General features: G+C 48.2%; 1 protein-coding gene across 2 annotated transcripts in view; it reads right to left on the bottom strand.

The window, feature by feature from the left end:
• Window positions 1–14,147, bottom strand: part of LOC125300674 (cyclin-dependent kinase-like 5) — a 55,590-nt gene that overhangs the window by 16,290 nt on the left and 25,153 nt on the right. For both annotated transcript variants that reach the window (XM_048252765.1, XM_048252766.1), the window contains exons 4-9: window positions 8,012–8,057; window positions 6,780–6,916; window positions 6,262–6,382; window positions 4,942–5,001; window positions 3,372–3,462; window positions 1,837–2,026 (exon numbers count right to left, since the gene is read on the bottom strand). In XM_048252765.1, the coding sequence (XP_048108722.1) occupies window positions 1,837–2,026; window positions 3,372–3,462; window positions 4,942–5,001; window positions 6,262–6,382; window positions 6,780–6,916; window positions 8,012–8,057 (645 nt within the window). The remainder of the gene's footprint in view (window positions 1–1,836; window positions 2,027–3,371; window positions 3,463–4,941; window positions 5,002–6,261; window positions 6,383–6,779; window positions 6,917–8,011; window positions 8,058–14,147) is intronic.

Here is a 14,147-nt window from a genome sequence, read left to right as displayed (position 1 = left end):
GAGAATGGCATGACATGTTTCCCTGATGGTTTCCTGTGGATTTTAAATAGTGGAGGTGTTTCTGATGATGGATGAGAGATGTTGAGATGGTGGAGAGAAAAGGGGGAAGGTAAACCACAAAGGTAAACCATACAAACTGCTGCAGGACAACCCTCCTCATCTGGGCTAGGCTGAAGCTGGTTGATTCAGGTTCCTTTTCAGATTAGTGAAACAGGAGGATCAAAGTCCTTATTGGCAAGTCCCCCCACTCGGCGACCATCTTGGTAACACGCTCTTTGGGCAGTGATCGGGCAGCTATTTTCCTATTCAAGTGAATGGGGAGGATTACAGGAAAGGAACGGGATATGTGCAGACTACTGCCATATTGACGTTACAAACTAACCCCATGCATATCTATGGAGGATTCCTTGAGTGCTGGTGTCTCCTCATTAGGAAGTCTCTGGGAGGATGCAGGTGAGAACCAGTGGAGGCCAGGCAATGCACCTCTAGGCAGCAGGGGTTCAAAAGGGGTCAGGAGCTGGAGTTGGTATGAATGCTGGGGTATCAGCAGGCCCACCCAGCCCCCCTCAGTACCACACTACACTACACCGCAGCGCAACTTCACGAGTCCCAGGTCCAGCCTGACTACCAGCCACAGCCTCTGAAGCTCCTCTGCACTTCAGCACCAGAGCACAGCAAACAGGCGTGCCAAGATGAGTCACCATGATCCAATCAGTCACAGGGCCAGGCTCACAGCCAGGGAGAGAGCAAGGCGGGGGGGGGGAGAGGAGGAGGGCGCTAACACAGAGATGTGTAGGGCAGGGGAGGGCAGGGGAGACCATGGGAGAATGCTGGATGAGAGCAACATAACACAGGTTAAAAGAGGACAACACAAAGATGGAGGAAGAGACACAGATGGAAAAAACAGAAACTTGAGGGACAAGAGAGATTTAGAGAAACAGATAAGACAAAAAGAAAGAGGTAACGGAGCTATGTGAATGTGTGAATGTGTGCAAACACAAACACACCTTGTGACCCAAAGTTGAGACCAAGAGACGGGAGACAATGACGAGAGATGACATGAATATTGGGATTGAAAACTTGGCAAATGAAAAGGGGTCGGAGGACACTGCTGTGAGGACCAAATGTGGAGCACTAAAGTGGAAAGCATGCGTTAGAGCAGGGTCACGTAACGAACACGTAGCTCGCAAGCTACCAGTAGCTCCCCACCTGTTTCTGAGTAGCTCTCAAAAAAAAGGTTGAAGGAAAAATTTGATAATAAAGTCACTTGGTAAACCTAATAAAATTCACCATCTACAAAGACTTAAGGTAAAGGTATTGAAAGCAGCTAGCCTGGCTAGCGCCACCACTTCTCAATGAGACGTGGTCTGGGAACCAAACGTTCATTTTCTCGTATTTGAAAAAAATGCCCAGATCCGTTTATTGGGTGCCACGGATGTCTATCAAATGCGCCTGTGCATAGCTCATCATCGTCTTGCTTTCCCACCTGTTCTGTGATTGGTTCCCTATCTCAGGCGAAAATTTGCTCCATGGTCTCCAGGCTGCCTTAGCAGCGTGAATCAAATCGCGCGCAAGGCAGCATGGGAACACCCAGACTAGAAAGTAGCGTTAAAACGCATACAAAACTTATTCAGCTGTTTTGGTGGAGATAAGATATGTGAATACATGCTAATACTAATAGCCTATAAAACATTAGTAGCTCTCGGCCATGTTCATTTTGTCAAAGTAGCTCTTGGAAGAAAAAAAGGTTGGAGACCCCAGAGCTACAGAGAGTGGAGGAGTATATATTATTGGAGGAGTGGAGAGGTGAGGTGAGGTGAGGTGGGACAGGCTCACCCTCAGGCCATGGAAGCGAGGGTTATTGTAGAAGAGCTTCATCTGCTCGGGGGGCAGCGGGCCCAGCACCTTCTGGATGGTGTAGAGCTGGTCGATCTCGCTCTCGCCCGGGAACAGAGGCTGACCGTCACTCAGCTCGCCCAGGATGCAGCCTACCGACCACATGTCCACCGCCTTCCCATAAGGGGCGCTGGGGGAGAGGAGAAGTGTGTGTGTGTGTGTGTGTGTGGGGGGGGGGGGGTATAGAGGAAAATAGACAGATAGAGAGAAGGGGAGAGAGGGTTAAAGGAAGAGAGATGGAAAAAGGCAGGGATAGAGAGGGGGGGTAAGAAGAGACAGAGTTAGTGAGATGGAGGAGAAAGGGAGAAAGAGGGTAAGGGAGAGAGAGAGATGAAGGGGGGGCAAAGAGGGAAGGTTTGGGATGGTGAGCAAGAGAGAGAGAGAGAGAGAGAGAGAGAGAGAGAGAGGAGGGAAGGAGAGGACAAGAACCAACAAGGGATAAAGAGCAAAGAGCATCTTATTTATTATTACACGGTTATATTTATTTATTGTTATACGGCTCCATTAGTCCATTAACAGTTCCAATCACGTTGGGGTCCTGTTTGCCCTGTCGGGACTTATTTTATTAAAAAATGACTGGCATACAAAACATTACCCCTTATGAATGTCCCTGTACACTTAACATTCCTTGCAAGTCATCTAGTATTTTCTGAAATGCAGTGACTATGCAGCAAGAGTGCCTTGGACCTCTCTATGTGCATGGTCACTGCACCATAGCTGATACAGTATCAGAGAAAATTCTTCTGATGTTAAATAAACAGTGTGCTCAGGGAAGAGGACACTAAATAATGAAAAGGCGAGCTTTTTTTAAAAGACATATGTCAAGCTTGTACCTTTACAGACAAAACGCTTGATGAAACATATCCGAAAACATCCCGTTGGGGAAAGAGTTCAGGAGCATGTGTGTACAAACACAAGCAGACTAAAGAATTAATGGGAGACAAAGAGTGAGAGAGAGCATGCACACCACGAGAGGAGCTAAGAGAAGAGGCTCTGTGGAGAGAGAATATAATTGAAAATATTGAAGCAGTGTGAGGCAGACAGGGAAATGGAAGAGTGGGAGAAAAGGAGAGAACAAGACAAGAGAGAGAGTTAGAAAAGAAAGAGAGAGAAAAAGAGAGAGAGAAAGATGGAGATTAGGCAAGCTGGAGGAGCTGCAGAGGAGGCACTGCAATATGGAGAGACGCTCAGCAAATGTTTTTCTTCCGCACACATTTGTCTTAAGCAGCAGGTGGTAAGAGAGAGAGAGAGAGAGAGAGAGAGAGAGAGAGAGAGAGAAGCTTTTTCCAGAATTATTTCCCGCTGGGTGGTGGTGGGCTGATGTGGAGCGTTATGCTGGGGAAAGCAAGCTCTTAAACCTTTCCCTCTCTCTGTCTCTCTCTCTCCCTTTCTCTCTCTCTCTCTCTCTCTCTGGTGAGGTATGACAGGCAAACACACACACACACACACGCACACACACAGGGTCAAAGACTAACCCCAGAAGCAGCTCCGGTGAGCGGTACCATCTGGTGGCCACATACTCGGTGTAGTTGGCATCATTCCCCTCTGACAGGTTACGGGCAAAGCCTAGTGAAGAGAGAAACATAGAGAGGATGAGAAACCTGAGCATCAGACCTGCCGAGATCAACAACTAGATTTAGAGTAATATAGAAAGGATAGAACATGGAAAGGACTAGAACCCTGAAGCATTAGAACAGCCAAGATCAACAACTGCATAGAGTAATTAAACTCCAACTACTGACGCAATACTGTATGCATAGCACATACACAATAATTACAAGAAATCTACATCAACACTAAATGAAGTCAATACATTGATTGGACAGAACAAGCCTACAAAGAGCTATCGGCCAACTGTCCATTGCAACTCACTCTAGTGAACAGTGACAGCCCCACGCTGTTAGATGACTGGCAGTGTGGACATTTAAGAGACAGAGATGGAAATGGCACATGCAGAGTGTTGGGGGGGCTCTCATCCGCACCAAATGCTTCAGTGGTCTGCTCAGGCTCTCATGCCGTCCCAACAGGACAACATGAGAGCCCGTGGACATGTGGACAACATGATGTCGCTGTCGTCAGTCTGGCGTGACAGACAGCGGCTCTGCTGTCACTTTCAGGCCCATGTGTATGTGTGTGTGTGTGTGTGTGTGTTTCTGTGTCTACTATGTGTGTGTCACAAGCCTCCCAGACGAGACCATATCAAGGCTGCCCCTCTCGTAAAGAGAGGAGAGAGAGAGAGTATTGTATTGAATGCTTTGGCAACACTATAAAATTTACATTCATGCCAATAAAGTTTATTGAATTGAAAATTGAAATTGAATTGAGAGAGAGAGAGAGAGAGAGAGAGAGAGAGCAGACCTGCAGATGGAGAGAGAGAGAGAGAGAGAGAGAGAGAGAGAGAGAGCAAGATGCAATGACTGAGAAGAAGAGGAGAGGCGTAAGAAATTAGCCTGGTGGCAGCTCTGTTCTTTTTTCCTTCTTTCTTTCTTTTCAGCAATTCTTGGAAAAAAACATTGTTGCGCCCATAATGTCTGCCTTTGCCTGCCTCTCTCTGCCTGTCACAACTTATGAATGTCATTGGCCGCCCAACACCAAATGTCACATGGCGCGTTTGATTGCAAACAGGTTGCCAAAGTTGTCAAAGGTGGGTGGAAGGGAGCGGGTGGGGTGGCACTATTAAACAGGCAAATGGCAGAGGAGAGTGAAGCGAGACACATCAAGTGTGAAGCGTTAAGTGTTTACTGACAGGGGTGTGTTGTGTTGATGTGCCGATGCACCTCGGCTGACCTACAGGACAGGACAGGAAAGGACAGGAAGTCTTACGAAGGCAGGGGAGGGGGCACTGGCCCATGGGACTGGACTGGAGTGTGATGCATTAGATATGCAATGCATATCTACACTAAACTATTAGATTAATGTGATGTGAAGGCCAATGTTTGTTGAGTAATACTTTTGTTGAGCAATACTAGTTGTCTGGGCTAGGAGTTGGCCTTCAGTTGAGTTAAGTTGGTTGTTGTTCAGCAGGCAACCCCGCGTTTCACTCACCAAAGTCACACAGCTTGAGCACGTCGTCCGAGCTGATGAGGAGGTTCTCTGGCTTGATATCTAGGGGAAGAGTCAGAGAGACAAAGAAATAAAGAAGAGAGAGAGATTATCACTCCATTGTTAAACATCTGTCTTACTTTCTCACATGGTTACATTAGAATCCCCAACCGCAAGGCTTACATCCTCACATTGCAAAACAGGACAGCAAGTCACCGAGCTCTTCCCCCATCGCTTTCGACCATCATGTGGATCGTGGGTGCTGCATGCCATATAGTACACAAACTACCCCGCGTAGTGTGGAACCTCACTAAATACAGACAAAGGCTGAGAGAGAACAAGCTTTAAATTCCCACTTTGCTATTCCTATTCCAATCTATTGCTCTTTAATATAGAGAAAGAGGTAAAAAGAAAATGAAAAAAAAAAATTATGAAAGAAATAATGAAGAGAGACAGCAAGTGAAAGAAAGAGGGAAACAAAAAGAGGGTGAAAATGAGAGAAAGACAAAGACCTGTTAAGGGCTCTGTTTTTTCTTGGCTTCGCTACAGGTCGTGGTATCATAACCATCATTAATGGCTGCACAGTAGGTACCTTGTGAGAAAATCAATGCGTGAAGATGTCTCAGAGCTCTACAGAGCTCTTCAGTTCAGTCTCAAGTGCTGATGCTGAGACAAGAGCATGCACCCTAGAGAATGTGACCTGAAAACCGCACATTGCCCTTTTCTCTTTTTGGTGTCATGGTTCGAAAAAACAAAACACACACACACAAAACAAAATCAAATTGAGCGTAAACCTCTGCAAGTCCACTTAGGACATACTGTGTCTGGCTTCTGGACCTTTGGATGACATAAAGGTCTGATTATGTGTTGGGACTCATAATATTGTCTGGTGTTTTCTCTCTGCAAGCGTTGGACCATCTGGACACTCCTGCTCCACTCTGCTCCAGGACGCTAGCCAAGAGCTCATAGCATGCAAACTATTGAGCAGACAGGGATGACATAGTAATCCCATTACCAAACTGGAGAGGAATGCTTTGAGCTTCTCAAATAAACTGCGCCAAAACATTCTAACAAAGCACTATGGATGAGGCAGGGGAAAAATCTGTTATGTTTTATTTGCGGTCACTTTGAGAGCATTCAGAGCCTTGGTAGGCTGGCAGTGAGGATGTGAATAAACAACTTTATATGATAAATAACTTTAAATAAATAAAGAAGAAATAATACAAAAATCTCACACCCTCTTGCTCTAGAGTCTACATGCATTTTGAACATGTGTTTTTTAGAGTGAGGATTTGAATCTGAATGCAGAGTGGTGTTGCTCACCTCTGTGCACAATGTCATTCTTATGACACCAGTGGATTGCTTTGATTAACTGGTAGATGTAGTTCCGCACTTTCTCCGGTGGAGCGCCATTCGGGAACTCCTCCAGCAATTCCAGCATGTTCTGGTGAACACATGTTACATCCCTCATAATATCATACAGGTAAGCAAATGAAACCAGTACCACCAATGATATGGATTCTGAGCAGATCTTAGTGATTCAAGGCTTTTTAGTCAAATACAAATGACACTTCTGATATTGCAGTAGGTATTTGTAAGTTACTTTTCACTTTTCACAGACATTCTGGTCCATTTTTAAACACCCACTGCGGCAAAAATCGAGTTTTTAACCCTTTTGACATTTTTGGTGTTTTTTAGGAGTTCATCACTGAGGAGCTCGAATTGGATTATAGGGTTTAACCAAATGGTCGCAGTGGGTCTTTAAGAGCTGGTAAAATCTGGGCGGAGCATCAGGTGCTAGTGGAAAACTGAATCAAGGAACCGCATCTTTGGGACTCTACCTTCTCCACGTACTCAAAGACCAGATAGAGTTTTCCTCGTCGGCGGAAGGCCTCCTTCAGCTCCACAATGTTCTCCTGCTTCAGTGTGCGGAGCATCTTCAGCTCCCGAAGGGTCGTCTCTTTGACCTCTTCATTCTCTGTGGCAAACGTGCAGGAAGAGAGGAGTAAGACCACCAAAAATACTCACAGGACACAATGTGAACAAATAGGGACAATATAAAACAGTTGAGGCTTCATATGAAAAAAATAATAAAAGATCGATAGAGAGAGAAAACTGAATACTGGGAGACAATATAGCCAAGAGACTGTTGGAAAAGAAGAATCGGAAACAGTCAGAACTGACAAAGGCAAACTATTAAAAGTAGGATGGAGAGAGGGAGGCAGAGAGGAATTTGAGCGAAAAAAAAAGAGATGCAGTGTGAGGAGGAGGTACGTGAGGACAGAGGCCAGCGAGGGCGAGAGAGAGAGAGAGAGAGAAAGAGAGAGAGAGAGAGAATAATAAACGGTGGTGTGAGGAGGGGAGTGATGACGAGGGATGCGAAAGCAGTCAACCAAAGATTGAGGTGAAGAACAAAGCAAGTTGAGATGACATTTCTGTGGCACGAACACAAGCACGAGCCATGTATGAGCTGAGAGGCGACAGTAAGAACCACACACAGACAAGAGGAAGGGAATCTTTACATGTGACGAGGAGTGGAGGGGGGGGGGGTGGGGGGGGGGGGGGGCAACAAGAGGCTGAAGACAGAGCACAAACATCCCTGCTGCAGAATTCATTTACAATCTGGCTTTTAATAGACCCAAATCAGCCCATCCAACCCTTCAGGGAGATCTGCGTATCGCAGACAGATGTGTTTGATTAGGTTTGCAGCTAAGACCGTCAGGAGAGCCGGTCTCCAGAGAGGAGGAGCACGCTTCTCTGGGCTTGAGATTAAGTCATGCAGGAAAAGAGATGGGAGGAGAAGGAGGAGGATGGGAAACAGAGATAGACGACATCCAAAATCACTGAGATGATCTCATTTTGGAGTTGAACCACAACAGAATTATTGAAATGGGAAATCTCCACAGAGCTTTGTTTCTCCAGAAAGGATTGTTTTTGACCACATGGAGAACCTCTTGATGCCCCTTTGGCAGCTGAGTAACATCAGGGGCTGCCCACTCTTAAGTGCCCAAGTGCAGCATCCCATTAAACAGAGGCTGCATTTAAGGATTCAGACGGCGGGCGCGCTCCTTACCCTCGCTGTCCTTGAACTTCTTAATGGCCACAATTTCATTTGTGTCCTGCAATAAGACCAGAGAGAGAAAGAGAGAGAGAGAGGAGAGAGAGAGACAGAGAGAGAGGGAGGGAGAGGGAGAGAGCAACTAATTAGAAATGCAGTCTGCTGCTCGGGGGCCCCTATCGCCAGGATGCTGTGGCTGCTCTACAACGCCGGCGTCCTAATGAAAGAAACACCTCTGATTGCATCTGATTAGAAGTGCCACTCTGCTCCGCCGTGACGCTATGCTACGCGCTTCTCAATTAACGCGGCGGCAACCTGGCGCAGTGCACACACCCGCACGGAAAAATCCACAGCCAACGCCGACTGCTAACACGAGACGCTCCGATGATTGTGAAAGCCAAGACAATACAATTCGGTGAGTTCAAATATCCTCTAAAGCAAAGCCTGTGATGAAAACCCCAAGCCAAGTCCTCCCTTGGGTTAACTACAAAACGGAAACACATCAAACAAAACATGGCGTGTGCTGAAGAGTTACTGATGAAACAGTATGGTGTCTGTCTGGGGTCCAGCCTATGGTTACTGCCATGAGAGACAGGTCCCTCTGACAAGAGGGTTAGAGAGAGAGAGAAAGAGGTGGGAGAGAAAGAGAGAGGGAGAGAGAGAGCACTCAGAGACGGCCTGGCCCTGTTTCCCGGCCGCCACTAGCCTCTCCGTGGTGCTAGTGCGGGGCCTGGATGAGAGCCACTCTCCCGTCCTCTGGTGTCTACTCCATGTCCTACTTTTGAGCCGAGCTCGGCTCCACTCGGCCTCCACTGTGCTGCTCCACTTTAATCCTCTAAAACACACACACACACACACACACACACACACACACACACACACACACACACACACACACACACACATAGAGAGAGAGAGACAGGATAGTACGAGAGTGAGACAGAGAGAAAGAGGGGGAGAGATAGACGGGGTGAGAGGAGAGGATAATGAGAGGGACACTGAGAGAGTGGAATACATACAGGTAGACAGAGGCAGCAAAAGAGTGAGAGAGGAAGAAAAAAGAGAAGAGAATGAAGAGGGAGAGAAAGGGGGAGAGAGAGAGAGAGAGAGAGAGAGAGAGAGAGAGAGAGAGAGCAACAGGTAAAAGTGTGTGTACAGGAAAAGGGCAGCTTCCTGCCAGCGCTCCTTCAGAAGGCCCTTCACAAACATAGCGCTCCCTCTTATGTTAGTCACGAGCACATGGATCACGAGATGCAACACGCAGGCCATCATTTAATCTAATTCACTTAAGACAAGTAGCACAGTGCGGCTCTGATGGACAAAATGGCCCTCGTGCAGCAGGGTGTGCCAGCGACACGGTTACATCTGCCTGGCTAATCTAATTTTCCAGCTCGCTATCAGGGTAGGAAGAGGGAGAGGGAAGGGGCATGGGTCACCGGCCCGCAATTGGAGAAGGTACATTTGCAAGGAGTGAAGGATTTTATGGGGCGAAGCGAGCGAGCTGAATCCGTCTGGGCTGCTGCGGCGTCGCCACTGAGGTGCTGCAGAGGAGCCCTGATGCTCTGCTCTAATTTGGGACCCCGAAGCGCTCTGCAATGCAAACAGGAGTGGGGGTGGGGGCGCCTCCACTGCAAACACAGAGCCAGAATTAACATGCGCTGTTTGCTTATGCAACCGGGGCCCTGTTTGCGTATGAACTGCCGACGCCACCTCCACTGCTGATACAGACGCCTTGATGAAGTCGGGAACCTTCTCTGATCCTCCTGCCGGCAGGGGGAGGAACGGGCGAGGAAGAGCAACTGCAAAGTCGGCCGCCGGCTAGCGAGTCAGCAGGGGCTTGACCGGCGACCTCCACCCTCATTATGGAGTTCTATTTGCAGGAGGGGACGGAATCTGCACGTCTAATCAAAAAGCGCAGTGGGAGGGGTGGAGAAGGTGAGGTGAAAGGTGTGAGATCAGAGAGAAAAAAAGAGAGAGAGAGAGAGAGAGAAAGAGAGAGAGAGAGAGAGAGAGAGAGAGAGAGAGAGAGAAGAGGGAAATGGGGAGGCAGTGGAGGAGTCAAGTCAAGAGCCTCCCCTGTCATGAAGAAGCCCATCAGGATTCTCCGGTTGTTAAAATTGAGCCGTTTCCTCGGCTCGGCCGGAGCCCTGCTATTTGACACACCACCGGGCCCTGCGTCATTTCAAATGCCTCTTGACAGGCTATTTATTTGAGGCAGTAATGAGCCCAGCGCTCTCCGACGTGTCTTTTTCTTTCCCTCCCTCCTGTCCCTGCCCCTTGTTGCGAGGGACGACTGCCAGGTCTCTCTAGCCCTTATGAGAGGTCTCGAGACCCCCTGGCATCACCTTGAGTGCTCCAACATCAGGGGAGGGAGCCTCATTGATTGGCCCTTGATTGATTAGCCCATCACATCCCCCTCCATCACAACCCGCCTCTCCGCAGGCGTGGGGCTCTGAGAGTGGTTGCTCCTTACGTAACGCGGTTTATTTTAAGCCCGTCTCTTTCCGAAGCAGAATTCTCCTGTGTGAGAGAGGGGTGCCTGTGTATGAGAATAGGCTGAGTCGGAAGGGGCTCATTCATCTCCGGACGAGGCAGCGGTGCTGTCCCGTCCCCCTACGAGACATCTATCACGCCCTGGGTCTCTCCTGACCTGGGATGGCAGGCAGGGGGGACAGGGGGGGTTTCTGGTCTGGGGCTCAGTGATGTTACTCTACGTGTCAATGCATGCATCCCATGCATGTGTCATCCAGGGTTGGTAAATGGAGTCATCCTTAGAGCAGGACAGAAGCACATGCTTTAAGCAGCGTGGCTGAGAGGGGTTAGGGTTCCTAGACACCTGTGTCCAAGGCAGAGCCACGGCTAATCCATCAGCTCCAGGAAGGTGGGGAACAGCGGTGGACAGTGGCTCTGGTTGGTGTCAACAGAACAAGGCCGTTGCTGCAGACTGAACAGGAGGGAGGGGGGGCTGCTTCTGAGACTGAACAGTGAGGAGGGGCTTTGTAGAGGATGAAAGCTGAGCTGGGCTTTATTTTAGAGAGAAGGGGGGGTGCATTCTGCTTCAGAAGCCACTTCAAAAAGGTGTGGCACCATGCCTGGAATGCTGGCAGAGCCCATGGAGGTACTCAACATTTTTTTCCCTCCTACATTTTTTTCTTTTATTTTGTTTTGCTTTTGTCATACTCGCACTGTAATCAAGGCCTGAAATGAACCAGCCATCCGCAACAACACTGACAAGCTTTTGTTGTGCATGCGGATGGTGGCAGGGTTGGGTGAGAGGGTATGTGGTTGAAGGGGGTGTTGGGGGTGAGCGTTGGAGAGTTGCTGGCTCAGGCGGCATAGGGCTTTGATTTAAGGGAAAGATGAACCATCCACAGAGGCACAAGGGCAAAGTGCTCTCCTGCTTCCCACTTAATTGCAGGATGATAGAGTGTTAATGGGTCTTGATAGGAAGTGTTAAAGTGTTAATACCAAAAAGACACATGAAATATGTATCTTATTCCTGTAAGCAAGGGATGCAAGTATCTAAGCTGCGCTGATCCCGATTAACTGCATTATATGGGGACGTGGAAGCTGATTATCTGGGGTAAACAAGTGTGCTTATCTCAAACTAAGCGCACAGGTCCTTATGACATTGCTGAGGGTGTTGTATGCAAGCCACTAGAGATGCTGGGTTGAGCACATTCGTGGTGCAGTGATCCCACTGCTCTTCAGCAAAGTCACACTAGGTGCACACAACAATCTAAAAATGTGTTAAACTAACACACAACCTGGCAAACCTACAAGTTTATCGTTGGTGCAAAGAAACAGACGCGTTACCAAAGGCTACGATGAATTTTGAATGGCCGCATGAAAGCACCCTTGTGAGAATGTATAGTCCTGAAATATTCATTTTCTGGCACATTTGTATGGAAATTCACTGGATCAAATATAGGTTAGACGCCACAGTGGATTTCATGGATAACTGACATGAAAATGTTGCATCTCAACAGTCCCTCTGAGCCCATTTTCATATGACTCAACTGCCGAAGGCCATTTGAAGTAGGGAAGCAAAAATTGTGGCAGAAACCAAATTGATCTGTAATCTTCCGTGGGGTTAGCAAAATGTGCTAGACTTGCTTTGTACGCTCAGTCACTGACACATCACCGAGACATAAATGGTTAAAAAGTGACCTCGATATTTCCATAAGACAAAGAAGGGGAGAACAATTCTCTCCGATTGAAGGAGGTTAGACTGTCTGTGTATTCAGCCCAATGACTGCACAGACCACAGGACTAAAATAAAACACATCTACCAGGGGACAGCAGATCTCCCTCTCCCTCTTTCTCTCCCTCTCTCTCCCTGTTATCGCCTTCTTTACAGGTCTTTGCAGAAAAAGCGCTCTACTCAAGGTGACCCATTTAATGTGATGCCACACACAAGCCATTTTTTCCCCTCCTCCGTCCCAGTTTCGCCTCATTTCGCTGAGGACAAGAAGAGGAAGAGGAAGGAGAAGAAGAAGGGGAAAAAAAGTGTGTTGCCTCCAAAAGTGGGCGGAACGACTTTTCATCATTAGGGTTCCCACAGCTCAGGGCCAGCATTACAACCACAGTGCAACTTCATATCCCACTCTTCCAGGCAGTACACAAAGGAAGCCCAGTGAAGTCTGTTTTTATAACCTTAGCATACTTTCGTGCTGATAAATGGGGCCAGGTGGGGCAGCCATCCCCTTTTGTTCCTCGACGTTTGCTTAATAAGTCACACATTGACTTGCTTCAGTCACAGTGCTTGGCGGTGTGTGGCCACTTAAACTCTTCCAGGCTGGGTGGCATTCTACTAGTTGGTCACTTTACTATTCATTATCTTTTCCCACTTGTTCACATCAAATGATTAATTTGTGAGAAAAGCACACAGTGCCACTTGCATTTGTCTTCCATGTAAGACAACGATGAGAATACAAATCAGTGCCTGATATCAGAGATTCAAAACCAATAGCACATTTTGCCACATGACTGCTCTGACTCACAGAACTGATGTTACCCACACGTGCCAAATGACAGCACATTCTATTTGTGCACGCGGCTCTGATCATCCAGCTCCATACCTGCATAATGGACTGATCTGTATGCGGCAAAAGCACGAAGCCCTGTCACCAGTCTGATGGATGTACATCTGAAATTACAGGTCGGAGGGGTAGGTGCTGCTAACGCGACACAGTGACCTTGGCTCAGGTATTTATAAACAGCTCTCTGAGAGGGAGCTGCAGCACAAGCAGTAACATCAATGCCACATACACCTCTTAGTGCCTACAGGGACACTGGGTTGGATTTTGACGAGTGGTAATTTCCAGATCCAACTATCATCTCTCTCTCTCTCTTTTCCTGTCGTTTTCTGAAGCCACCCAGCACAGGGCAACTTGGCATGACCGAGGCAGGGGGCTGATCGTCAAGGAGGCCGGTCCTCTCGTAATTGCTTTTGTGCCTCTTTCTCAGTCCTGGCAGAGGATGCTTCAGGTGCCTCGTTGTTGTACCTCTCTCTCTCTCTCTCTCTCTCTCTCTGTTTCGCACACACGACCACAGGTTTTTGATTTCCACAGGGGCGTCTCCTCTCCTCCTCCTCTCCTCCTCCTCTCTCCACTTCGGCGCAAGAGCAAACACTTTGGCTGAGCAAATGTTTGAACATCAATCGGAGCTTTTGTTGGTGACCCCCCCTGAAAAGTCCGGGAATGACAAACGCTTTTTCGTTCTGAGCCTTTCTTTCAAACTCTTGACCTTAATTATCAGGCTCAGAGAGGACGCCAGGCCCCACACGGAGGGGAGAATGAGGGACGGAAACCTCTCTGTACCCAACTGAAAGTGGCGGCCCGCGGGGAGGATAACGTGCTCTTGCCTTTGACTTGACTGGCTACATGGTAAAGCCTCACCTCGGCCTGTCTCTCTAGTCACCCCCTCCCTCCACCCCTCTCCTCTTCTTCTGTATCCCCCACTGCTAGTGTCAGCCTCAGTGCTGGTCTCGGAGGGGCTGGACTGTAGGGGAATAACGGGGTGACCCGAAACTGGGCCACACTCATGCCTGCAGGCAGTGCTCTCGATTGAGCGGGTGCAAAGCCCGACACACTCGTCTCAAAATGGAGGCTTTAGTTAAGCAGTGATTGTGTGTGTGTGTGTGTGTGTG

The sequence above is a fragment of the Alosa alosa genome, chromosome 9 (genome assembly GCF_017589495.1).
Source record: "Alosa alosa isolate M-15738 ecotype Scorff River chromosome 9, AALO_Geno_1.1, whole genome shotgun sequence".
Taxonomy (NCBI): domain Eukaryota; kingdom Metazoa; phylum Chordata; class Actinopteri; order Clupeiformes; family Clupeidae; genus Alosa; species Alosa alosa.
The sequence above is the reverse complement of the archived record's forward strand: the minus strand, read 5'-3'. Positions and strand labels throughout refer to the sequence as shown.